Source organism: Anthonomus grandis, chromosome 10, assembly GCF_022605725.1.
Source record: "Anthonomus grandis grandis chromosome 10, icAntGran1.3, whole genome shotgun sequence".
NCBI classification, from domain to species: Eukaryota; Metazoa; Arthropoda; class Insecta; order Coleoptera; family Curculionidae; genus Anthonomus; species Anthonomus grandis.
In genome coordinates, this window is record NC_065555.1 from 817,850 (window position 1) to 845,605 (window position 27,756).

At 33.3% G+C, this 27,756-nt stretch overlaps 3 protein-coding genes across 5 annotated transcripts in view; 1 reads left to right on the forward strand and 2 right to left on the reverse strand.

Moving 5' to 3' along the window:
* LOC126740955 (DENN domain-containing protein Crag) overlaps nucleotides 1-22,231 on the forward strand; it is a 43,631-nt gene extending 21,400 nt beyond the window's left edge. The window contains exons 18-28 of one of the 3 annotated variants that reach the window (XM_050447156.1): nucleotides 1,945-2,123; nucleotides 2,185-2,290; nucleotides 3,195-3,281; nucleotides 3,377-3,620; nucleotides 5,244-5,404; nucleotides 5,465-5,683; nucleotides 6,158-6,408; nucleotides 11,716-11,739; nucleotides 11,803-11,944; nucleotides 15,662-15,868; nucleotides 21,787-22,231. In XM_050447156.1, the coding sequence (XP_050303113.1) occupies nucleotides 1,945-2,123; nucleotides 2,185-2,290; nucleotides 3,195-3,281; nucleotides 3,377-3,620; nucleotides 5,244-5,404; nucleotides 5,465-5,683; nucleotides 6,158-6,408; nucleotides 11,716-11,739; nucleotides 11,803-11,944; nucleotides 15,662-15,868; nucleotides 21,787-21,883 (1,717 nt within the window). In that variant the 3' untranslated portion in view covers nucleotides 21,884-22,231. The remainder of the gene's footprint in view (nucleotides 1-1,944; nucleotides 2,124-2,184; nucleotides 2,291-3,194; nucleotides 3,282-3,376; nucleotides 3,621-5,243; nucleotides 5,405-5,464; nucleotides 5,684-6,157; nucleotides 6,409-11,715; nucleotides 11,740-11,802; nucleotides 11,945-15,661; nucleotides 15,869-21,786) is intronic. The other 2 variants (XM_050447158.1, XM_050447157.1) reach the window with 2 other exon arrangements.
* LOC126740956 (uncharacterized) lies at nucleotides 16,614-18,278 on the reverse strand. The gene is made up of 2 exons (XM_050447159.1): nucleotides 16,922-18,278; nucleotides 16,614-16,723 (listed from the first exon to the last, which is right to left on the reverse strand). Exon 1 carries the CDS (start codon nucleotides 18,201-18,203, stop codon nucleotides 17,169-17,171), a length of 1,035 nt encoding a protein of 344 aa, XP_050303116.1. The 5' UTR covers nucleotides 18,204-18,278; the 3' UTR covers nucleotides 16,614-16,723; nucleotides 16,922-17,168.
* Nucleotides 21,993-26,002, reverse strand: LOC126740957 (carboxypeptidase Q-like). Its single transcript, XM_050447161.1, has 11 exons — nucleotides 25,822-26,002; nucleotides 25,502-25,691; nucleotides 24,852-25,026; nucleotides 24,713-24,790; nucleotides 24,520-24,660; nucleotides 24,292-24,461; nucleotides 24,146-24,236; nucleotides 23,930-24,086; nucleotides 23,693-23,875; nucleotides 23,466-23,582; nucleotides 21,993-22,434 (listed from the first exon to the last, which is right to left on the reverse strand). The coding sequence occupies exons 2-11, from the start codon at nucleotides 25,688-25,690 to the stop codon at nucleotides 22,242-22,244; spliced, it is 1,494 nt and encodes a 497-aa protein (XP_050303118.1). The 5' UTR covers nucleotide 25,691; nucleotides 25,822-26,002; the 3' UTR covers nucleotides 21,993-22,241.
* Nucleotides 26,003-27,756: the final 1,754 nt, after the last annotated feature.

Genomic DNA, 27,756 nt, shown 5'->3' on the forward strand with positions numbered 1-27,756 from the left:
TTGGGAACAATTATTTGAAAATGATTATTTTTATTTTTTGTAGGTAGTGGAAATAAATGATACAAATTATAATTGTATTTCTCTACCAGAGGTATTTCTATAATAAAGATGATTTCTGATTCTTTAACGTAACTTCTAATATTTAAAGTATTTTCTATTAACAAAATAGTTTCTACTGAGGGTTCAAAGGGTAGTTTTTCAGGACCTAGATTCTTTTTTATTAATTGTAGTTCAATTAGGAAATCTTTTATGTTGACAATTGCATTATGAAATACGTTTAATTTTGCAAAACTTATGGCTACTTCAATTTTATCAAAAATATTATATATATTTTGAAAAAGTGTATTTATTTGGGAAAAAGTTGCGTGTATTCGAGTAATGTCGGAAATAAAGGCATTCTCTAGTTCAAAATGATTCATAGTTTCTAAAATTTGATTAATGTGATTCTTTAATGTTTCTTGATTATGAGATATATTTTTTATAGATTCTTGGAAAGTGTTAACGGATTTACTAAGGATTGTCATTTGTTGATTTAAGGAATGTTTTAGGTTATTTTGGTTTTGTCTTAGAATTTTTATATTTTTATCTATTCTTTCGGCATCTTCGTTATCCAAATTACCTGTAATACTTTTTATTATACTACCTAATCCATTTATTAAGCCTCGTTTTTCACGTTTTTTAGTAGGAATTATTTGATTAATTTGTTCTTCAATTTTCCGTTGTAAATTGTCTGTTATTATAAATGAGTTGAAAAATTCATTTTTATATTTAGGATAAATATTAAGATTATTTTTGAGTTCATTATATTTATTACAAATGTTATCATATTCGTGAATTAAGTTTGTCAAGTCAAATATTTGTATAAAAGTCCAGTGATTTATTACCTTTTGTGCGTTTCCTATTTTGTAAGGTAAAATTCCAGGGTTGTTATTTAAGTTGTGGTATTTTGGGGATGCTCCAAAGGCGAAGCACCATAATAAGGTAAGAATTAATATCTTCATTGGGATTTGATGACTTCTCTGTCTAGTCCAACTCTTTTTCTTGTCTGTAGCTGCTTTTTTTCTTCTTCCGATTCTCTTTTTTTTTCTGTCTCACGGGTCCAACAACAACGCGTCCAACGATTCTGGATTACTGGATAGATACCTTAGATCGGTACTCTCTATCTATCTTGTTCTCCTAGTGATTGGTTGAACGAAAAGCCACCTTAGATCGGTACTTTCTTACTTTTCGTCTTCCAAAAATAGTCCAAAGGCTGTCTTAGATCGACACTATCTGGCTTCTGGTCTTCACCTAACCGTTGTAGCACTTTTTTGAGTAAATTCTTGAAAGAAACCGTTCTTTTACGTATTCCGCGTCGATAAGAACGTCTCAAAAATCCGAACGACTGCGCCAGTTACGTATGGGCCGAGGGAAACAAAGTTTTAAGAAAACAAACTTTTATTTAAAATACCTCGTATGAGTAACAAATTTATTTAGGGAGGATTCGTACATGAAACAAAATTAAAGAAAATGAAAATTGGGGTTTTAACAAAATACAGAAAGTAAGTTGAGCTAAACAAAGAATTCCTACTCAATGCATTTATCTTATATTTATAATCTTGCCTTATCTAATAGTAAAGGAGTGGTATTTAATGTAAACATCAGCTATTTTAGGGATGTAACTCGCGGAGCTCAATGTGTTAATTTAACGCGAGAGAATTACGACTTCGAATCCTAAAGATGAATTAAATATTATAATTCAACGAAACGTTAGCAAGAAAGAAATAGTTTTTTTAACAATTGACCAATACACCCACAAAATACCATTTCCAATACAAGTATTATTAAGAGTTTCCATTAATTTTTCCACTAGTTTATATTCTTTGGACAATTTGGTCGGACAGCATCTTCAAACTATATACAGGAAGTCCACAAAAAATATTAGAAAACCCCGATCATTTTCAGGGTCTCGCCGCGGGAGGTAATAACGGAAAACGACCCGTTGGGCGCCTTCCGACCGCCCGAACCCACCCCGGATCGCATCAAACAAAACCATTCTGTCCCGAATATCGAAACGAATCCCGTCCTCACCGACGAACCGGTACTTTTCAGGAACTCCGTCCAGAGATCGGCCACCTTCGAAGGTAATAAATAACAATAACTAAATTAAAACAGACTTCTTTAATTAATTAATTATATAATTAGGTAGCCCACCATCCCAAAACAAACTGCACCGCTCGGAAACGGTGCCCGCGTCCACGGTGGCCTCCAGTTTGGCCAGTTTAGGTTCCACTTTTAAAATCAGCTTTAGGTGAGTCACCTTTTCCTTGTTCGAAGGGTGAACAGGACTTTAATTTCACAGGATGTCTGTGTAATTAAAAACCATTTTAATTAGTGGGTTTTCTCACTTATTTAGATAAAGCTTTCATTGTTTTTCACACATCGATATCAAAGTCTATATATTTCGACAAGTAATGATTTTGACAAAGCTTAAAAAAATAGGATTAAACGTTTTAGCCAAACTTTTATAAATTAATTAAATGTTCTCACAAGAAGAGTTAGAAACACAAATAAAAATTACAATAGAAAAACGATATTTTTCAATTTCAAAATTGGTTTTCTTTTTTGAGGTTCCTCATTAAAATCAACAATAAATAATTTTCTTTTAGCTAGCCTAAATAAATTAAAACAACCCTGTACAATTGTAACTATATGTAAAATTCAAAGTGCTTTTTTATTGATATTTCTAAGGTATATGTTGATTTTGGTAAAAACATTCAATTTTAACAAGTAAAACCCTATGATGCGTATTAGAAATATCAACTGCATTTTATCTTATATAAGTTATGTAATTAATTTGACATGTTCCAGTATTTATTAATCAAAATTTATATTAGCGCAAATGATCTTAAAATGATGTTACTTTTCTATTACTCCCCGTAAATGTTTGCGAAAGCGTCTTGTATCCTATTGATGATATCCTATATATCCTATAAACATGATTAACGACCGCATGCAAAAACGCCGGTTTTTCGAGGAAAACAACGACTGATCCCCGACTTGTTGAAATCCATAGACTTTGCTTATGCTATCGAATACAAACTTAGATTATTTACACCATGTGCTTGTGCGTGTGTGTGTGTGTGTGCTTTTCTTCAATTTCCCGTGAAACTCCTGCGCACATTTGCATGCCAGCCAGACTGTTTTTATTTTAGCCGCTACACCTCACAGAGGCTCTCTTTGCGCAAGGCAAACCTTAAGGTGCCCCAGCAGTTCATTGAGAACGCTATCACCAACTTAAGGTAAGTTTTTATGAGTACTAATGTCATTTTTTTACTTAAACCAAATTGTGCGGTTACTTTGTTACTTCTTCTTCTTCTTCTTGCTACTCTTCTAGTCCGTCGAGTTTGGCCGGTAAAAAATCGAACGAACTAATCCAGGGCTCCCTCAGTACGATAAAATCCGCCGCCAATACGATGGTGAAGAAAATGGAGGAGATCAAGGAGGCGATTTCGACCTCCGCGAATTCGACTCCGGTGAAATTGGCCTCCGGTGATCGGATGGCCTCCGGGGACGCCCTGAATGAGATCGACGGTGATGTGAGCGGGCAGGGCAGCGATGACGGAGAACGGATCAGAAAGGTACTTGAGAAATTATTCTCACGATTCATCAAGTTGACCAAATACAATTTTGAAAATTTGTACAAATATTCTCTGGACAATTTGGTTGGACACCTATTTCAGCGTTTTTCAAAATTCGTACAAGATTTTGAAAAAAAAAATATTTTTGAAAAAAAGCATTTTTTTTTTCTTATAAAATTTGAGAAAATGTCCATAACTCAAAAAGTTGACTAAATACAATTTTGAAAATTTGTACAAATATTCTCTGGACAATTTGGTGGGACACCTATTTCAGCGTTTTTCAAAATTTGTACAAGATTTTGAAAAAAAAAAAAATGTTTGCAAAAAAAACATTTTTTCCTCATAAAATTTGAGAAAATGTCCATAACTCAAAAAGTTGACTAAATACAATTTTGAAAATTTGTACAAATATTCTCTGGACAATTTGGTTGGACACCTATATCAGCGTTTTTCAAAACTCGTACAAGATTTTGAAAAAAAAAATATTCTTGGAAAAAAAACATTTTTTTTCTCATAAAATTTGAGAACATGTCCATAACTCAAAAAGTTGACTAAATACAATTTTGAAAATTTGTACAAATATTCTCTGGACAATTTGGTTGGACACCTATTTCAGCGTTTTTCAAAATTTGTACGAGATTTTGAGAAAAAAAATATTTTTGGAAAAAAAACATTTTTTTCCTCATAAAATTTGAGAAAATGTCCAAAACTCAAAAAGTTGACTAAATACAATTTTGAAAATTTGTACACATATTCTCTGGACAATTTGGTGGGACACGTATTTTAGCGTTTTTTAAAATTCTTACGAGATTTTGAAAAAAAAAATATTTTTGGAAAAAAAACATTTTTTTTCCTCATAAAATTTGAGAAAATGTCCATAACTCAAAAAGTTTACTAAATACAATTTTGAAAATTTGTACACGTATTCTCTGGACAATTTGGTTGGACACCTATTTCAGCGTTTTTCAAAATTTGTACAAGATTTTGAAAAAAAAAAATATTTTTGAAAAAAAGCATTTTTTTTCTTATAAAATTTGAGAAAATGTCCTTAATTCAAAAAGTTGACTAAATACAATTTTGAAAATTTGTACAAATATTCTCTGGACAATTTGGTTGGACACCTATTTCAGCGTTTTTCAAAATTTGTACAAGATTTTGAAAAAAAAAATATTTTTGAAAAAAAGCATTTTTTTTTCTTATAAAATTTGAGAAAATGTCCATAACTCAAAAAGTTGACTAAATACAATTTTGAAAATTTGTACAAATATTCTCTGGACAATTTGGTTGGACACCTATTTCAGCGTTTTTCAAAATTTGTAGAAAATTTTGCGAAAAAAATATTTTTGGAAAAAAAACATTTTTTCCTCGTAAAATTTGAGAAAATGTCCATAACTCAAAAAGTTGACTAAATACAATTTTGAAAATTTGTACAAATATTCTCTGGACAATTTGGTTGCACACCTATTTCTCACTGTTATGAAGGGTATTAAGTTGATCAAACAGATAACCTGAACAGGAACTATCAAGTAACCGTATAATAAATAACCCATCAACTATACTCCTCTGTTATCTTTTACTACTTAGTTAGTATCTCTTTTACCAAGAAATTAACATTTTCTCAAGGTTTCTACGGAACTGGGAAGCTACAGGGGCTCATGCGCAAACTTGAAAGACTACGACGAACCCTTACCAGAGAGCCTCTATCCAACCCCGGAGGACACAAAAGTGGAAAGCGAGTTGGATATTACTTTAACCACGTGTTCACAGTGTCACAACTGCAATCGGTACTGCCAAATATCCCTTATTAGACCTCTAAATTTATTTATTAATAAAATACCTTTTAGTCTCTTATACGACGAAGATATAATGGCGAATTGGTCAGCGGAGGACTCCAACTTGAACACTTTATGCCAGGCGTGTAATAAACCCACCGTGCCGCTCCTCACCGTGTCTTTAAGCGGGAGGGAAACGAAGACCTGCGATCCCTTTAGCGTGCCCTATTTGAACCCTTTGGTGCTAAGAAAGGAGCTAGAGAATATTTTAACGTTAGAAGGGGACTTAAGGTACAAAAAAATGCTCAGTTTTTTATTTGATTAACGTAGATGGAGGTCGCAGGTTTAGGATCAAGAAATCAGAAACTTCCATTTTTTGAAAAGGTGTCGGCCTTCTAGGTTTATTTATGTCTTTTTCAAGGCTGTAATTAAAAACCAGAACCATTTTTTTTAAGCACGGAACTTAATATTAATTATAAAACATCAAAATTGTAGACAAATTGTTGTTTTTACATTATAAGAAATAAAAATTCCTTTTTTACATAAATTATAGGCAATAAAAAATGGAATAAAGAAGAATATAACTATAAACCTAACAAACTAAAGATTTTATTAAAATTACCCGTTTACTGTGAAGAACCTTGTAAATTCTTGGCTTTTATCTAGTAAAATAATAACTCATTATGAACTCGTCACAACAATACAGATTTTACTTAAAGAATCCTTTAGGGTTTACATCGGCCTCTCTCCTTTTTTCTTTTTTAGTATATCCGAGTCGAAATTCATCGACGAACACCCGATCATTTATTGGAACCTGGTGTGGACCTTCGAGCGGATCAACGTGCAAACGCACCTGCCGAATTTGTACTTTAAGCACCGGTCGGAGCAAAACTGTTCGAGGGAGATGAGCAAGAAGAACAGCGAAGTGAATTTGGAGGCGAACCAAGAGAACGGGAGCAGTATGAAGTTGGTGGAGGAGGGCACGGACCCACTTACGCAAGAGTTGGCTGTTATAGGTGAGACTGGTTCGTCATAAGGGTCTGATGATTTTTGAGTAGGAGACCCGGTATTACACGGGGCGATTGAAAAGTATGAGTGAACCTTTAAGGAGCTGTTATCCAGTTTCTATTGATTTAATCAAAAAAATTATTACGTTAAGTTGTAGTTAAGGGTCGATTCTAATCATTTTTGTCATAAGACTGAGTATTTTCTAAAAGAACTTAATAATATATATTTATTTAGCAAACATGCTACATACATATAATAAATAATTGAAATTTTACACGGACACTTAATTGTTATATGTTGCGTTCCACTTTATTGGTGAATTATTAACATTCGATTGTCCTGCTGAGGTTGCATCTCATGGTCTGACAAATTTTGACCTAATTAATAAATCCTACTGTTTTTGCAAACTTTCTCAATCAATAGAAGATGTCGTCGACCATCTACCGAATATACAAAATTTTGACTTTGAGCGGTATTTAGGCTTAGCCTATTGTTACAAAGCCAGTTAACTAATAAATAAAAGAAGGCGAAATTAAGATTTTTCTTCGATGCATCAATGCTAATTTTAAAAATTTCTGGGTTTCCATTGATTTCTAGTTTGTAATTAAATTGCGTAATGTTATTCAACGAAGCGCGGTATATACATACATGCTAAGGATCAATTCTCCCCTTTTATTTTCAGTAACAGACATGCATTGTTGTCTTTTTTATTACACACTAAAACAATATGCAGAAGACTCGCAGCTACAGGGTGTCAATTTGAAAAGATACCAGCCTCTATATTTCTACGATACCACATACTTTGTCTTTTTCTTTCAAATTTTATGAGAAAAAAAATGGTTTTTGTTTTCCAAAAATATTTTTTTTCTCTAAATTCTGTATAAATTTTGAAAAACGCTGAAATAGGTGTGCAACCAAATTGTCCAGAGAATATGTGTACAAATTTTCAAAATTGTATCTGGTCAACTTTTTGAGTTATGGAGATTTTCTCAAATTTTATGAGAGAAAAATTGTTTTTTTTTCAAAAATATTTTTTTTCTCAAAATTTTGTAAAAATTTTGAAAAACGCTGAAATAGGTGTCCAACCAAATTGTCCAGAGAATCTGTGTACAAATTGTCAAAATTGTATCTGGACAACTTTTTGAGTCATGGACATTTTCTCAAATTTTATGAAAAAAAATTGTTTTTTTTCCAAAAATATTTTTTTCTCAAAATTCTGTACAAATTTTGAAAAACGCTGAAATAGGTGTCCAACCAAATTGTCCAGAGAATATGTGTACAAATTTTCAAAATTGTATCTGGACAACTTTTTGAGTTATGGACATTTTCTCAAATTTTATGAAAAAAAATTGTTTTTTTTTCCAAAAATATTTTTTTTCTCAAAATTTTGTACAAATTTTGAAAAACGCTGAAATAGGTGTCCAACCAAATTGTCCAGAGAATACGTGTACAAATTTTGAAAATTGTATCTGGACAACTTTTTGAGTTATGGACATTTTCTCAAATTTTATGAAAAAAAATTGTTTTTTTTCCAAAAATATTTTTTTTCTCAAAATTCTGTACAAATTTTGAAAAACGCTGAAATAGGTGTCTAACCAAATTGTCCAGAGAATCTGTGTACAAATTGTCAAAATTGTATCTGGACAACTTTTTGAGTTATGGACATTTTCTCAAATTTTATGAAAAAAAATTGTTTTTTTTCCAAAAATATTTTTTTTTTCAAAATTCTGTACAAATTTTGAAAAACGCTGAAATAGGTGTTCAACCAAATTGTCCAGAGAATACGTGTACAAATTTTGAAAATTGTATCTGGACAACTTTTTGAGTTATGGACATTTTCTCAAATTTTATGAAAAAAATTGTTTTTTTTCCAAAAAAATTTTTTTTTTCAAAATTCTGTACAAATTTTGAAAAACGCTGAAATAGGTGTCCAACCAAATTGTCCAGAGAATCTGTGTACAAATTGTCAAAATTGTATCTGGACAACTTTTTGAGTCATGGACATTTTCTCAAATTTTATGAAAAAAAAATGTTTTTTTTTCAAAAAATATTTTTTTTCTCAAAATTCTGTACAAATTTTGAAAAACGCTGAAATAGGTATCCAACCAAATTGTCCAGAGAATACGTGTACAAATTTTAATAATTGTATCTGGACAACTTTTTGAGTTATGGACATTTTCTCAAATTTTATGAAAAAAAATTGTTTTTTTCCAAAAATATTTTTTTTCTCAAAATTCTGTACAAATTTTGAAAAACGCTGAAATAGGTATCCAACCAAATTGTCCAGAGAATACGTGTACAAATTTTGAAAATTGTATCTGGACAACTTTTTGAGTTATGGACATTTTCTCAAATTTTATGAAAAAAATTGTTTTTTTTCCAAAAAATTTTTTTTTTTCAAAATTCTGTACAAATTTTGAAAAACGCTGAAATAGGTGTCCAATGAAATTGTCCAGAGAATACGTGTACAAATTTTAAAAATTGAATCTGCACAACTTTTTGAGTTATGGACATTTTCTCAAATTTTAGGAAAAAAAAATTATTTTTTTTTTACCATCGTGGTGACCATTCAATTGCTCCCGGTCGACCAATCCATCTGCCAGGAAATCTATCATTTCACTACTCTCTAACCTGAAATCACCTCTAACTGAATCTTGTTGGAAGTGTATTAAATTTTCTCGCAAAATCATATTACTCGCTACCACAGATGTAAATAGCTCCGCACGTGCTGTGTAAATATATGTGAGTATCAGTTTGATTTTGTAATCTAAAAGTTATTAAGGGATTAAATTCATATACAGTGAAAGCTCCTATAAGCGGACACTCACGGTTCCGTAACTTTTGTCCGCTTATGTCCGATGGCCAATTCCCTGATCTGTGGTTCTTCCTTTGCCCAAAAATAATAAACTAGTAACGTTTTCTGACTTTTGACCTATAAGTTTGTTATGTGTGTGCTCTAAGATCCTGGAAAAACTAATTGACTACTTATCTAAAGCACTAATCAATCAGGCTCTCCTTAGCCCTAATCAATCAGGCTTTCGTAAAGGCTATAGTACAACATCTATTTTATTGCGCGTCCTAGACGACATATATGAAGCAGCTGATAAGGGTAATACTACAGCACTGGTTCTGCTTGATTACAGCAAGGCTTTTGACACGATAGATCACAGGCTCCTGTGCGCTAAGTTGAGTTCTTTGGGATTTTCTCTTTCGTCCATTCGTTTTTTTGAGAGCTACTTATCAGGTAGAACTCAGTCAGTGCGTTTTGAGGATGGGAAATCATCCTTGAGGCCTTTGACTAAAGGCGTGCCACAGGGATCGATTTTGGGACCCTTGCTGTTTGTTATTTATACGTTTGACGTGGATTCTATTGTCAATAATTGTATAATTCAACGATACGCGGATGACACCCAAATATATACCAGTTTTTCTAAAGCAAATGCGGACGAAGCTGTTCTTCGATTGAATGAGTGTTTAGAGTCAGTAGCTGAATATTCTAAAAATATTGGGTTGCGACTAAATCCGTCGAAGTCAGTCGTAATATACATTGGTCCTGGGGCCGTATTTTCGAAACCATGCGAGAATCTTCGAATGCGAACAAAGTCGAGCGGCAAAATTCGCACACGAATTAAAAAGTGCATTTTTGAACAGCACTCGAAATTTCATTCGCATGCGAACATAAAATGTAGTGGCAACGTAGCAAAGTCGAGTGCTATTGGAGGCCGTGTCAACCGCGATGAAGACGATAAAGATTTAACCTAACCTAAAATTTAAGTTTAAAAACATCAGGGAATTTTAAGGTTTTTTCATGGCGTTTCTTGGGTTTTTGCGAATTGACTTTTTTTTTTAAATGAATTCAAAAAATAAAAAATATTGCGGTTTTGTGTCGAGCGAGCGAAAGAAAGAACTAATTTCATTTATGGAAGAGCACCCGGAATTAAAGTCGGGCAAATTCACCCAAAATTTTTCGGCTAAAACTGCACAAGCCTTGTGGATAAAACTAGCGGACAGATTACACACTTACACAGTCTCTGGAGCACATAAAGAACACATCATCTTAATAGGCTTAATTATTCTATCGTAATAGGCTTGTTTAATCTATATTATTAAATTGAGAATCTGAATACATTTCAAATGGGTCAAGAAATGAAGAGTACATCCTATTCCTTCTATCTGTCAGAGTTTTAGTCTCTTCCAGTGCATCGACGACTTTTCTTTGCACAATATTGTTTAATCTTGCTATTTGATTATTCTTTTTTTTTTTCAATAAACAACAAGAAAACACTACAAAAAAACTTAACCAACTCACAAATTAAGAAAAAAAACAAAGCTAGTTTAAAATCAAAACAAGACAAGCGGCAGAATCGCACACGAACTTTGAAATTCGAATGGTATATACCCATTCGAGACACCGCATGCGAAAATGTTCGCATACGAAGCGGTCGAAAATACGAATATCGATTTTTCGTGCGAAATCCTCTAATTTCGTATGCGAATCAAAGTCGAATGGTTTCAAAAATACGGCCCCTGATCATGAGTGGGCAACGAATAATTTGGCTATTTATGTATCCCAAACTCCAATCCCGATCGTGAGAGAACAATCTCGGCATCATAATTGATTCCAAGTTACGATTTCGCAGCCAATTGGCAATATGGTATATGTCATTGCGGAATCTGTACAAAAGTAAAGATATACTCGAACTGCCATTGAGAAAGGTTTTATGCGAAACATTGGTTCTCTCTCATACTGCTTATTCTGATTTTGTGTATGGCCCAGCCCTGGATGTAACATCAAAAAAAAGATTACAACGCTTGCAGAATTCATTTTATTTACAATCAGTATACGTTTTATTTACAATTTAAGGGCCCGTGATCACGTCAGATACAAGTCACCTGCACTGAAATGGTTAAATATGCAGGATCGAGAGACGGTACACTTCGCATGCTTTCTTCATAGAATAATCTCTAGTGGAGCGCCTGAGTATCTTAGAGATCGTTTAACTTTTAGATTCTGCACTTATGATCGTATCACACGTCAAAATACCCTTTTAAATATACCAAAGCATCGCACAGCTGTGTTTCAACGTAACTTTTCGTTTCTTGCTTTAAAATTATATAACAATTTGTTGCATAATAAACTTCAAAATTGTAGTTTGTCAGGTTTTAAGAAAAACGTAAAAGGGTTTATGCTGAGTAAAACTTATGTTAAGAGGATTTTTTTTGCTATAGTTTCATGCACTTCTCAAAAGGTTACGCTTACTTTTCAGTCACTGTATACATGTACATTGTATTAAAAAAAAACGTTTCTTTCCAAGCAATCCCTGTAAAGGATAAGAAAAGTAAGCTCCCCCTATATATAAAAAAGGACTTTTTTACTGACTTAGTATTTGTTCTGTTCGCAGAACGTTTAGCGGCCAAAGTGCGCGTGAAATGTCTGTGGGACGAGCCGAAATTCCACCTGGACGGTCCCCCTATTTACGTGCTATGGCGACTCAGGGACAGTAAGGAGGTGATCTCGATGGATCGCACTAAAGTCACCAAATCGTAAGTGTTATTGAAAAAAAAAATAGTTTTTTAAGTCGTTAACTCTTTGAGTTGACGTTTTACCTCTCGCAAGTAAGTACTTGTCATGTCATTCTTGTCATTACTGCCTTACGTTTGTTCAGGCATAAGTAAGGATTGACCTTAGGTTCAGATACATGACATAAGTAGCTCAAGGGTGGTACACAACTTTCCACACTTTCACGGTCTCTTGCACCTCTTTTCGTTTCCAAATTCCAAACTCCTGGAAGAAACACTAAACTCATGCAAAAGACCAAGCCCTGGAAAATATAAAATTATTCAAAGTCACTAAAATGCATACAAAATGAGCTCAAATCCTTAGAAGACATGCAAAATGATTCCAAACTTTTGGAAAATTGAATCATTGTTGCAAACTCCTGGGAGAAACATTAAATTACTCCAAATATTTGAAAAATATATAAAATTTTTTCAAAACCCTGAAAGATTATCTTCAATCCTTAGAAGATACACAAAATGGAGTCAAATTCTTAGGAGACATGTAAAATGACTCAAACTCCTGGAAAATCTGAATAATTATGAATATCGCATTTAAAATGCTAAAATTGTTTATAATTGCACATAAGGTGCTAGTAACAGCCTAGATCAACAAGATTAATTAGAGACAACAGCACTTCATTTGAAAATACGTCTCTTCAAAGAAACCCAATCCTGAGAATCTTCATCCAGTGGTAAAACATAAAGTAAAAGGCTTCTGTAATAATTACTTTACTTTGTTCATATTGATGCATAGCAGCTCCCTAGAGACTAATTTTTTCCAACTGAAATTCCAATTCTAAACCGGATTCCTCCTTGAATAATACTTTAGAATTATCTTTATTACAAAAAGGTAAAATAAATTTATTGCCAAGTTGTATGTTTATCAAATTCGTGGGAGAAACATTAAATTACTTTAAATAAAATAAAAATCAATCAACGGCAAGCAAAGCATGATTTTTTTTCAAATAACAAATGTGCTTTTTTAATAATGTCTATTTATATTCCCTAAAGGATTTTGAAATGGCCATTAATTGCATCTCATCCATTCAATGGATTGAGTCATTTCTAGTAATTCTAGGCAGTATAATCGTTTTATTACTCCAGCATTTCTATCTCTTAGACGTTTTCTACTTTTTCAGTCACATGATTTCATGTTTGTCCATGTATGCCACTGTTCGGGTCTTACTTTTGTTCCTGGGTTTCTTTTTTTCTCTCTAACCATGGTCGTCATTCTCATTATTTGACCATTACAATATTCGGCATTTGGTGCTTATTCTTCTATTTATTTTCTCACAAAACTTATATATATCAGAGGGAGAATACATATATTATAGATTTTGCTTTCGGGGGTATATTTTTTTCTAGGACATGTTTTAACTTTCCATGTACTGCTCATCCTAATCTGATTGGTCTCTTTATTTCTATGTCCTGTTTTTATTTTCACCATTTACGGCAGTTTTATTACGTCCAGCTGTTAAACCACTGATTTATTTCCTTATTCCAGATTAAGTTTTTTAAGGGTTGAACTTTCGTTGAACGTGGACATTTTCCTACATCCCTTATTTGGATGCACTTGATACACACTGTTGAAAAGCCACTAAGTGAGTCGTTTTGTTTAAGTTGAGTCATAAGAAGTTGCTCACGAACTATCCCTATATGGGTCTTTCTCTATCCAGACTTTTGGTAAACAAATGCAGATCAAAGAATCACACTATAGAGTTACACCATAGATTCTTGATTCCTAGAGAAAGATCCATATAGGGATAGTTCGTGAACAACTTCTTACGACTCGACTTACAATAACGACTCACTTAGTGGCTTACAGTAACAGTGCTTATGAACTGCATCCAAACAAGGGATGTAGGAAAGTGCCGAAAGAGTGTGCGTAATTATTTTAATATTCCAGGCAATTGATGAGACAAGGATTCAGTATTTACTTGATGTTTTCATTAATTACAGACAAAGACAATTTGATTACTCAGCTGAATATTCTCACTTTTATTGATTTTGTTTTCCGATCTTTTGAGGAGAGTGTTCACGTACATGCAGTGTATACGGTATAGTTTTTTAGAAAACTATTGCAAGTGTTTCGCCCTAAGGCATCATCAGATCGGTAAAGCTATTCGTTTAACATCACAAACAATAAAGTTAAAACAAAAAATAAATACATAAAAAAATATTGATGATGCTTTAGGGCGAAACACTTGTAATAGTTTTTTAAAAAATAAACATAATCTGAGACCATTGACTTTGTCTCCCTCCAATCTCTGAATTTTATTATTAAGAGGTCTCTTTGAGAAAAATAGACTACTTTTTTGAATTCGATGATTCATGTGTGATTTTAGACATTTAAGTCAAGGATTCAGTATTTTATTTCAGGCAGTTGAGCCATTAGCCTGCCATACACATATGTAATTTGACAGGTCAATGATTGAGTACCGGTGAGCTATTAATTAAATTATCAGGCGATTGATTTAGTTCTTAATTTCAGACAATCAAGTCGGGGTAGTGCAAGAATAGATTTCCTAATTCCCAAAGTCAATAATTTATTTTTTAATTCCCGGAAGTTGGACTGTAGAGTTTTTAATAATTTCTCGTAGAAATACTTGTTAACACAAAAAAAAATTAAAGTGAAATTTGTCCATGCCTTAATGGTGAGAATTTGCGATTAACAATTCTCTAAAAAAAGACCCAGCTATAAAAATTCTTTTATAAATACGTTTATAGCTACGTTCCACTTTTTCCAATATTTATTTCTTAATATTGGATCATGTTGCATATCAGTTGGCTTGACTTTCCAGCACAATTAAATTAAAAGCCAGACTAATAAAGATTGCTTTTAGGGTGACGCCGCAATCGTCAAGCACTTCGAAACTAATATAAACAAATACCCTAATTTAATCTGGACATATACAGGATGTTTCACAACTATGGGATCAAACTTGCAACAGTAGAAAACATTTGAGTAAATGGATCGATGTGTCGGAAAAGTGTCACTACCTTAAGACTACACTGGCCTTAAGACGCGTCAAAATTTAGAAAGACGATGAATTGCGATAAATAAGATTTAATTTTTGCCTTTTGTACATTTTGATCTTTAACCTAAATACGCGGATTTAAAGGTCGCTCGATTTGGATGGGCTTGACTAAAAATGTGATACTCGTTTTGAATTATTTCAAACAATTTGTTCGAAGTCTTGTTCTGTTTTTACCGGAGTTGCGTAGACCAAAGACTTTACATGTCTCCACAGGAAAATCTAGCGACTTTAAATCGAGTGACCTAGGAGGCCAAGAAACTGCTCTACTGCTATCGTTTTTAAAGATAAGAACGCATAAGGGCCGGTAAATTATTAACAATCATCAGCTTTAAACATTGACATTGATATTTTGAACAATTGTTATGATGATATCATGCACAAAAGGCAAAAATTAAACCGTCATTAAGTAATTCATCGTTTTTCTAAATTTTAACGCGTCTTAAGGCCATAGTGACACTTTTCCGGACATACTCAAATGCTTTCAACTCTTGCACTGAATAACCCCTAGAAATTTGCTCCCAAACTTCTGAAACACCCTGTACATTACTTTTCAGAGGACCATAAAATAAAATGACTATGTCACAAAAAGATTCTAACCCTGTAGATTTTTAAAGCAATTTTTTAGGGACATTGTATATATTCTAAATCACTTATTTATTCACAGGTTTATGCAACAAATAATCAACTTTATCCGAGTAAACGACCTGATGGAACCGATCAAGAGTCTGGTAATGGAACGGGAACCGGTGGGAACCAAGAAGGTGGCCAACTCGATTTACCGGGACATTTTGTTTTTGGCCTGTAAAGCTTTGGGGAGGGCTCAAATCGACATTAATGCCTTCGATAAGGAGTATACCAATGCCTATTCGCGGTAAGACAAAAAATCTTTCTATTATTAGTTTTAAGAAAAAAAGTTTTTCCTTATAAAAAACTGCACGATCCAGTGGCGGCTCGTGGGAATAGACAGGGTAGGCCGGGCCTACCCTAAAATTTTGAGCATACAAAATACAAAAATAAAATTTTAAAAATATTTAATTTTAATTAAATATCATGTCCCCCATTATCTTAACCCGCAAATATATTTTATTTAACGCAAAAAGCATCAAATCGCTTAAACGCACTTATGGGCCCGAACGAATCTGGCCGACCCCATCCACAATATATCCCTATAGAAAAATCGCGCGACGCTGGTCAACGCGTCGGAGGATAGATTTTATATGCGCGCTTATGGAAGTCATTTAGGCCCGACACGAGGTGGCCTGCGTTTGTTTTCGCGGTTGGATGTTTGTTTTTAGCGCAAAAATTGATCGATTTGTACTTGAAATTGTTCTTAATTTGCTAATTCGTAATTTGAGGGTTCGTGGTTAAATGTTTTCGTGAATTAAAAAGTTGTAGTGTTTTTAATTTAAAAGTTGCAGACATTGGTAAAGTGAAGTTGGTGAAGAACCTAATAATTAAATCCAGAAATTTGCAATGTTTTCACAAGGCTTTTGCTTATTACGTTTTTTTTTTTTTTAATTTAACACTAGTTGGTTGTGTAATTAAGATAAAGGCGTAAGAGGCCAAAGCCTTTTATTAGGCCTTTATTTAAAAATTAAAGGCTAAGTTTGAGGACTTAAATATTACTCTTGAGTTTAGTTGTGGGATGGGATCGAAGGAATAAAAACAAACGTCACTTTATGTACTGGCCAACGTTTCGCAATAATTTTATTGCTTCATCAGGGCCCTAAGGTAACAAAAAAGACACAATAAAAAAGGGTTATTATATATAAACAAAATTTAACTTTTTGGGGTTATGTTGATACCACCAAAAAAAGAAAAAAATAGAAAAACAAAAAAAAAAAACAACAAAATCTTAGATTTGAATTAAAAAAAAAAAAAAAAAAATACACAACAAAAAACAAAAAATGATAAAATTGCTTACATAACAGTGTGATTTTGCTTGTCATAAAAAATCATGTTTACAGGACACACAGGTAACATAGAATATATAAAATATTATTTTTTTAACAAAAACGGTTTAAATTGATGGGTTGTATCACAGACAGTTGCTTTAAAATTGATTCTACGGTGTACAATAATAATTTAGCATCTAGCCAGAAAAACCGGGTATGCGAGAACACAATAGACGCATTCTTTTTAGTGATAAGAACCAAAACAGTCCCAAAAGTTTACATTTTAATTTGATCTATTAGATTAAAATAAGAAGAACTTAGATTGTCTATATCCGTTCTTTTATTTACCGCATTATTATGTTTTTTTATGTTTATCATTTCGGCTAGAAGTCTCTTTTTAAAAAGCTGCTGTTGGCCTATAATTGTAGTCTTGCCAAAATTAAAATTGTGTCCTGTATTCATTTTGTGCTCAGCTAAAGCAGTAGGGTTTTTTTTAAGGGCTAAATTCCTACAATCATACTCATGTTCGTATAGGCGCTGCCTCAAATATCTACCCGTCTGACCAATGTAACACACATCACACCCAGAGCAAGGTATTTTATAAATAATGTTAGAATGTAAATCAAAGGCGTCTTTAGTTTTAAGCTTCGTAAAGAAATGTTTTCTTACCGAGTTTTCACTTCTTTCTGAGATTTTAATAACATCAGATTTTGATTGTATGGTCTTTTTAATTTTATGAGAAAGTGTGTTAATGTAAGGAATCTTGAAATAAGCCAATTGATTATTTTCATTGTTTCGTGTAATATTTTGAGTAATGTTCTCGGTGTCGTTAATTATTTTTTTAATAATTGATAGGGGGTAATTGTTTTTCTTTAAAATTGTCTGAACATAATGAAGGTTTTTTTTATGATATTCTGGACTAGAAAGTCTCAAGCACCGATGTTTTAGGTTTTTTATTACATTTATTTTGTGTGTCATAGGATGTTCTGAAAAATAATTTAAAATGCGTTCTGAAAAAGTTGGTTTTTGATACCAATCTGTTTTTATGGTACCATCTGTGGATCTTATGACTTTAACATCCAAAAATGGAAGACTACAGTTAATTTCTTGTTCGATAGTGAATTGTAAACGTGGATGGAAACTATTGAAGACTGATAGAATTTCGTTTTCTTTTTTATTTGGAATTGCCGTGATTATGTCATCAACGTACCTACAGAAAAAAGGTACATTAAAAGATAGTTCAGAAATACACTGATCTTGTAGTTGTGCCATTACAATGTCTGAGCATATTGGGGACATGCAGTTTCCCATTCCTAGGCCAAAAATTTGGGTATAGAAATTTTCACCATGTTGGAAATAATTATTCTCAATACAAAAATTATAAAGAAAGACAACTGTTTCAAGGTCTAGCGATGTAATACATCGCTGGGCCGGATAAGATGCCACTTTTGGGTGATTATATCAGTTACTAGGTCCACCGGTATATTAGTAAATAAAGAAAAGATTTCGATCCCATCCCACAACTAAACTCAAGATTTCAAACTTATAGGATCGCAACTAGAATTTATTAAATATTACTTTTTTTTGGAATAGTAAGATAATATAATAGACAAAAATGAGTTTATCTGAGCCTGAAGTTTTACCAAGTTGCAGTACTAGTACCAATAATGTTATGTTGGCTCTTGGCAGTGAATTGAACATTATTGTTTCGTTGTTGGAATTACCATTGGCTAAAAGACCTGAGGCTGAAAGACGAAAAATTATTTTGAGTGACAGGCCTATTGCAAACAACCGATATGACTTGGTATGATGTGTATAAATGGCTGTGTGGAAGTTGTATTACAAAGAAACTGTATTGTTGGCCATGTTGGTTGCTTTCGAATAAAAAGTGTGTATGGAATTGTGAAGGATACTCCAATTTAAAAAATATATCTGCATCGCTTAAGAAACATTCAACTTGTAAAGAGCATTTAAGTAGTTCTTTGTCCTTTAAGGATGTACAAAAAAGAGAGTTTTCTGTTCGTGACTTGCTAGACGAACAGTCGAAAATTTCAAAAGTCAAGTATAATGCTGAAGTTAAAATAAACCGAGAAATTATTAAAAAATTAATTGCTTTAACTTGTACTTTAGCTAAACAGGAACTGGCTTTTCGTGGCCACGATGAGTCAGATGACTCTCTAAAACCAGGAAATTTCAAAGCAATTTAGGAAATAATGTTAAATTCAAATCCAGAACTAAAAGATCACTGGCAAAAAAAGACTTATTTTAGAGGCCTCTCAAAAACGATACAAAATGAACTCATTGACCTGATTAAAGACGAAATTTCCATTTTTATTCAAACTGCCATCATTAATTCCCCATTTTTTGCATGTATTGTTAATGAAACAACCGATATAACTGAAAAGGCACAGTGTTCAATTATATGCAGGTTAGTAGGTGCAAAAGGCATAGTTCAAGAATATTTCTTAGGATTCTTTGATTTAAGGGAAGATCGAAATGCTCCAGCGTTACGCGATTTACTTTTTAGTGTGATTGGTAAATTTGACTGTAAAGCGAAACTAATTGCTCAAACCTATGATGGAGCTAGTGTTATGTCGGGCCAACAAAACGGACTACAAAAATTAGTAAAAGACTGCACCATTAGCTATTTTTACCCATTGTTTTACGCATCGCCTTAATTTAGTTTTACAGCAAAGTTGCTCCTATATTACGGCACTAAAAATGTTTTTTTCGACTCTTCAAAGGAATTCCGGCTTATTTTCACCATTCCCCCAAAAGATCCCATTTCTTAAATAAATTTGTCGGAAAACGAATTCCTACAAATAGCGAAGTGAGATGGAACTCGAATGTTAAAGTGTCAAATGCCGTATTACAGGATAGAAAAAAATTAATTGAAGTATTTCAGGAGATAATGAATTGTCCAGAATCAATTAGGCAGGCAGATGGGTTTAAAAGAAAACTGGATGATCTGGTTTTCGTATTTTTATTAAACGTTTTTAGCGACATATTTCAACAAACAGAGCTCTTATACAATGTGTTACAGAAAAAAAATAATGACATCCAATTTTGTAACAATTCCGTTTCCAGATGTCTTGAAGTTTTAAAAAGCTGGAGAAATGACCTGAGCTTTTCTAAGCATATTAACGTTGCTGTTAGCGAGACAAATGCAGAACTTACCTTAAATCGTAATGAACTTGGTGGTTTACCTAAAAATTGTGGTAATCAAAGCACTTTGGATAAAGCCAAAACTAAATTTAAACGAATATATTTTGAAATTTTGGACAATAATATAACTCATTTAGAGCAACGTTTTTCGAACTATAGCAAGTTTCAATTTCTGCAGTTGGGTGATACTAAAAAATTTTCAGAATATGGAGGAGTATTTCCGCAAAAACCATTGGACTCGTTAATAAATACTTATGGAGCACTTTTTGATAAATCATTATTGAAAACAGAACTAGAAACCATTTTCTCACCAATAGACCGTGAACAATTTTACGATAAAAGTTTGTTGGGTCTAATTAAAAGTATGCATGATAACGACACAAATGAAATTCTTCCTGAAGGTTACAAGTTGTTCTGTTTACTAGCTACAATACCTGCAACCAGTGCTTCAGTTAAAAGGACTTTTTCTACGTTAAAGCGAATAAAAACATCTTTGCGGAACACAATGACTCAAAATCGGCTTTCATCCTTATCTATTTTATCAATCCAAAAGGACATTCTCGCTTAATTAGTGGAAACTGGGGACACATTTTACGATAGGGTAATTGACAAATTTGCACGAAACAAAGATAGAAGAATTAACTTGCTTTATAGGTAATAAAACTCAAAACTGATAATTTGTTTGTGTTCAAAATACTTTTAAACGACTCCTTCTTTCTGTGCCATTTTTAGTAGTTACTCGTTACTTTTATGTACGTAGGTAACAACAAATGTACATATTAAGCTTAATTACTGTCGTTTCTTTCCATAGTGTCCCCCTTTTTAGTTCTCCAGTTCTCCCAAATTTTTTAAATTTGATAGAAAAAAAAATCTTACGAGTTTATGTTTTAAATTTAACAACACCGGTCTATTATATGATTCCTGGGGCTTCATCGTGAGTGGGCACTCCTGCTAAGGCCTACCCAAAATTTAACCCCACGAGCCGATACTGGCACGATCCGAAACTTAATAATCAAATTTTAATAGTCTTAGAAGTCGAAGAAATGTGAAAGTGCCTAATTTTTGACAAGATGAAAAACTATTATAAAAAAAAGTTTTATTTACAATAACAGTGCAGGTGTAAGTGTAATTACATGAAATCCAGGGTGCACTGACAAACGAATGATTTGTATTTAGTATTTGACAGAAAGTGTTTATGAAATTTAGTAGAAATGCCAGCAATATTAAAGATGAAGATAAAGAAAAATGTGACTAAAAGGGATCGAGAAAAATCTCTACTATAGTACAGTGAGGAAGATATTAACCGAATTCAAGGCATAGTTTTCCCTTGACAATTGTTTAACAACCGAAAGGCGTCGGGATTCTTGAAATAAAGATTGTGAAGTAAACAGGACCCTTCGTCTATTATTTTGCTTAACATATTGTAAATTATGTGAGTAATATATTCATTCATTAATATTGGACAATTAATACAATATTGGACAATAATTGGACATTTGAACATCGTTTTAAGTTCTAAACAGCTTCTCTTTATAACAATTTTCGGTATTGTCAAAAATAAAGGTATTTTAGAATGTATTGTTTGACAAACCTCGTATACGACTAATAAAGTTTGATTATTGCATTTTAGGTTTGGACTTTTTCCATAAAACTAAAAAAAAGTTGCCAACTTGAGTAGACGCCCTGTATAATTCCGAAACCCGTTTTAAGCAAAATCAATTTATTCCAGATACTGCGAAAGGAACACTTTGGAGGTCCAAGACAAGCCCATCAGCCTGAACGCCCTTTATTGCAGACAGTATTTCCGGCCATTGTTGCTCCCTTAAGTTCACGTTCGGTCAACGATTAATTACTTCACGCTTTTTTTATGGTTTATACACGCGGTGTATTTGGTGACCTTTTTTAGGGAATAGGGGGAAAAATAGCAACAAAAAATCAACTTAAAAAGTATATTTTGGCACCTCAAATTTTTACACCCTTGATCGAGTTAATACTGCAATTTTCGAATGACGTTTTTTTGTTCATTTGATGACCATTATTTTCCGCTGTTAAAACGTAATTATTATTTAGTTGATATTCGCTTATTTTGTTACAGACGGTTGGTTATTTTTGGAGTTTGTATATTGTAAGATAGTTATTGAAGAATCAATAAATATTATTATTATTATTATTAATTATGTGTGTTTATGTCCTTCTTGGGTAAAATACGAGTTTCGCCTTAGTGTTCTTAGTTGATTCGTCTCGTTCCCTCGGGAACTCTTCGGTTAGGTCGGCGATTATGTAGGAGACGACCGCCCATACTGCGGTCGCCTTATCCAGATTGTCCGGATCCAGGACGTCCATGGTGTCCGCCATTGAGTGGTGAAACCAGAAGTACCTATGACGAGAATTCGTATTTTAATTTTGTCTCAAGAAAAATTGATGATTTCATTGTTCAATTCCAGACAGTTGGACCTTGAAATCTTTTATCAATTCCAGGCGAAATCGACAGCAAGTTTACGAATAAAAATATATACCTGTAAACCTTAGCCACCGTAGCCACATACATTCACACTTACATCTGCTGGTCGTGAAACTTTGGTTCTATTCACCATAATGTCAAGAAATTTATTTTATTTGCGAAAACCAAAACACGTCGTTTTTATAGAAAAGAATTTGTGCAGTAAAATTTGGCTTGTTTTAATTATATCGATTATTCCAGCATGTCTCAATTCCAGGCAGTTGAATCATAGGTTCATGTCTGAATTCCGGTTTATTAATTATCATTCCAGACACAATTCGAAACAGTCAAACCATGATTTCATTTTTCAATTCTACGCAGTTTAGTTATTTCATTAGTTTAGACAATTAGACCAAGAATTAATTTTTCAGTTCCAGGGGGTTGTTCCAATGCACCGAGTTGCTTTATTATTCCAGACAATTAGCCCAAGAATTCATTATTTCATTTCACATAATTGAGTTACAGATTCATTTAAAAATTCCAGGCGATTTAAGCACCAATTAATTTCGCAATTTCAGGCAGTTAAATTGCATTAAATCATTTATTGATTACAGGCAGTTAAAGCATGAATTCGTTTCTCAATTCCAGGCAGTCGAACCATCGATTTATGTCCAAATTCCAGTTTATTGACTTGCTTTATTATTCCAGGCAACAATTCATTTTTTCATTCCAGCCAGTTGAGTTAGATTCTAGAAGAAATCTATAGTATCTCATATTTTCTTGGTAACATGGGTTTTAACCGGTTTTTCCTAGCCTGATAATGCCTCTAACACATTAGCAAAAAAAAGTCACTCTACTGTAGTTTCAATTTTGCCAATACCTTCGGAAAAAATGAATATTTTTCTCTTTGGTTTAAGTTGAACCATAGGATCATTGTTTAAGCCCTGGTTCCACAATGAATGGCTTACCTTTCATTTGCATTTAAAAGACTGGCTCCGGGTATCAAAGAAGATGTCCATGGGGATATATCCGACCCCACTGAACTACCATAAACAGCTTGGGTGGCATTTATTGGGGCCAACAACCTAAAAACCACATACAAAACATTGATTTATTAAAATCCTCATTACTCACAAACAACAATTGATTGAATGAAATGATGATTGAGGGAATGATGAATGAAACTGTTACTTACTTGACGATCTCTTGAATAATGCATCCCCCCTTGATGCCAGCGGCATACTCGATCCCTAACGGTGTAAAAGTGCCTTCGTCCGACTCCATGACGAACGTGAAATTCTCCAATTCGTTAAAGTGACTCTCGTTATATGCCGACCAACCGATAAGTCCTTCCTCTTCTGCTGTCCATAGCACCGTCCTGATTTAAATTTAATTATAGTCATGCGATGCCCCAGTTTCAGTCTAAGTTTACCTAAGAGTTCTTTTGGCCCTAAGGCCCAGACCATTTAAGACAGCCAAGGCGTACCAACTAATAAAGGCACCACCACCATCGTCCATGGCGCCTACTCCTACATCCCAACTGTCAATGTGGCCACTTACTAGCACCACCTTCTGAGGAACAGATGAACCTAAGGAATGACATAACTAAGTCCAGCCTAAGCAAGTGGTATTATCAATGAATTCTTACCAATAATTTCTCCTACAGAATTCCTTGATATTGAATCATTGTACCTCATATAATTCAAGTTTAACTTAATAACAATTTTTTGACCTCTGTCCTGAAAAATAACCAATGACCACCCCAAATACTTTTAAAATTACTGAGTAACATACCTGATATCTTTGCAACATCTGAGCATCCTCTTTTGTAATACTTGCAGTAGGAATCTGGGTTACATTATCCTCATAATCCTGCCAACCAGTGTGTAAAGTTCTCATTGAAAATGGAGTGACTGACCTGATAAGTGCAGCTACTGCACCCAGCTTAGCGGCTTCAGTGCCACCTAATAAAAACATTAATGTAATATTTTATTTATTAGGAAGAACCTTTGCTGTAGTTACCGTGGCTTCTGTACTGCACAGACCCCCCATAACTTGTCCAATCCTCATTGAAAACCACTATTTTACCTTTAACGAGTTTGGAAACATTGTCAGATTTCAGTTGGTCAAATGTGTTCACCACTATGGCTTCAGCTTCAAGTCCTAACAAAGAAATTGTTGATATTCTTAAGAAATTCAAATAAGTCTAACTAACCTTCATCAGAAGTGCTAATTGAGCCCCCCAGACCCAAGACGGGAAGGTTTGTTCTGCGCGGTTGCAACATCATCTGCACTCTCATAATTCCTGATAAATAAAATTCCATTTTAATGTTGCCTAGTATTGATAAATAAGCAAGTTTTATACCTGACCCAATGGGGTACGGTGACTTCTTCGCCATGTATGTTCTCTAATCCATGGGTTTTCATTAAATCTTGGACGTAATCGATGGCATTTTCCAAATTTTCGGTGCCGGACACTCTCGCACCGAATTTGTCCACGAATTTCGCCAGTTCTTTATAAGTACCACCCTACATAAGTCCATTTTGATTTAAATCCCCTTTGAAAAATAACAGGCAGATAACCTATATGATTTCTCTGTATTTTTTTGGTTATTATTTGCGGGTAGTGGTAATGTTGCCATATTAATTTTAGTGAATAAATTAATAGACTCTTTAAATTATGTTATATTAATTGCTGTTTTTTACATAGAATAATTTTAAAAAATAAATCAGTAAAAAATGTAGTTCCTAACCTCTACTGTCAATGTCAACTGTCACTTGTCACGTTACTTAAACCAAAAGTAAGTATTACTATATTCAATATTGCTCCATTAGTTTAATTAATTCCACGCAATTGAGCTATGCATTCATTTTGCAATTACAAGCCAGTTTAGTTCAAAATAATTTAAAAAAAATAAACTAAAACCTAACCTCTGCTGTCAACTTCAACTAAATTAGGAGTGTCTCCAGCAACACTTTTGGCGGGACATTTGAATTTATTTACCTTGTACTTCCCATAGATTAAACTGTTAATGATTTTATTAGCGATTCCTTCGTAGGAGCGAATTTCGTTTGAGAGTTCTGAGGGCAGATTGCACTCGTCGTCTCGTATTTCGTTGTTGCCGGTGTCGCCTTTTACTAAAGCACAAGACGTCAAGGCCGGCAGGATTAACAATAGAAAAGACTTTTTCATTTTAATTTCTGAAATAAAAAAAAACACGAATGGGAGCCATCTTGAAAAACAGTTGAATTGTTACTGCTTAAATCCAAAACAGACAAAATGGCGTCGTTAGAAATATTTGTATGAAATTATGTAATTCTTACCTAACTCTGTGTGAAGTACTGACTAGTTATTTCTCGAAACCTACTTTTAGGTCCTTTATAAGAGTTATTTTTAATATATATACTATAGGCAATACTTTTTTATTTAATCTAAATATGATGTACTTCAATAATCTTTTAACCGATAGGAACAAACGATAACCTCTTGCGATAAATGCATATATGACTGGCACATTAATTTAAGTGCCATCAAATTCGCCTCTAGTCGTCATTACGTCATTCTGATAGTTCAAGAATGTCTTTATTATAAGAGCGTAGCTCTCCCGCAGTGGAGTTTTCGCACAAAATTCGGACCGGTCGGACAAAAGTGCTTATAACTTTGGTTGTATTTGGGGTAGAGAAATGATGTTTACCTTTTTATAATCTAGAAACATGAGGCTTTCATTTCATTATTTACAAATTTTCATTTGTTTTTTTCTGTAGGACTAGGACGCCTTCAAAGTCAAAAAAAAATTTTTCTTCGATTTTGGTCAAGGTAATTCGATAAAGGTCGCAACGGTTTCTTGAATATTATGAAATTTAACAGATCGATTAGAGTTAATGAGGACCTTATCTGTATAGTTTTTGGTTATTCTCAGCACACGGGAAGTATTTTTTTTTAACGCTCAAAGTTTCAGACATGTATGATATTCCAGCAACTCTGACGATTTAACGGTGTTTTTCCGGAAATAATGACTCAAAGAAGATAGGTGCGCCTCATCGAGAACTACAATTTTTATTAAGGACTTTTTTTGAAAAAATGTTTTTTTTTTGGGAAAAAAGTGAAAAAAAACTCAAAAAATTGATTTTTTTGAGTTTTTTCTGTCTAAAATTTTTACATTGCAAAATTAAAAAAAAAATTCATTTGGATTAATTAAAACTGCATTCTTTTCGAATAAAACGGCGTATAAAGTTTAACCGTATCATTTATACAGGGTGAACAGTGCTCAATTGAAAATACCCTTTTTTACACTTTTTTTTTTCCAGCCTTAATAACTTTTTAGCGACACCCGCTAGAGCCAAATGGCTTATGGGCGGTTTGTAGCGTGTGATAAGCAGAATCTTTTGCAATTGTAAACGTACTTCTAAGTAAAACCGTTTTTGAGTTATGAATTTTTTAATATTTTTTGACTTTGGAAATTAATTGTGCGCACCCGGTATGTGACAGAAAAACCAAAACCGTTCGAGCAGATGCGTCATTCATTTTACTATGACATACTAAAATTTAATTTTTTCGCTATTTTTACAAGTGCCCTAAAAGTAATTTTTTTTCAAAAAAGTCCCAAGTACGAAAAATCGCTAAAAATCTACCCACACAAGAGCGACGTTCGAGTCACCTATGACCGGTGTTATGGCCGGCGTCTCCATGGCAACGAAAACGGCGAAAAAAGACCCTTTTTATAATCGAAATTTAACTACTAAAACCAATAGGAATCGGTCCAGAATTGATGTTAAACTGTTCCTAAGGTTTTATACAATTTTTCCATATACAAATCATAAGGTAAAAACCTTTTTTTATACCCGAAAGCATCGTCTGAAAATGGTCGATTTTGACGTCTACGCCCGATTTTAATGCGGACTTTTACGGTGGTTTTGACAACATGGCGTCAATGTGGACGAATCGGCTCGGACTTGCTTCCTAATTTCATTGATAAAATAGCTCAGAACTTCCTGAAATTGGTATGGTATTATTCAAGAGACTCTGGAGAATCCGAATGTGTGCATATCATTTACCAAATCGTGTTCTTTTAGCTGTGATAAGTCGGCAAAGTTTTGACCGTGCATTATCATAATATTTATGCGACACAGTGGTCTATACAAGACATTTTGCTAGACAAAAATTTCAACACAGTGGGTCCTAATGATAAAAAAAAAATCTAATCGGGATTTAATGGGTATTATTATTTTACGTGGTAATTTTTTTTTTTTTTTTTGGTA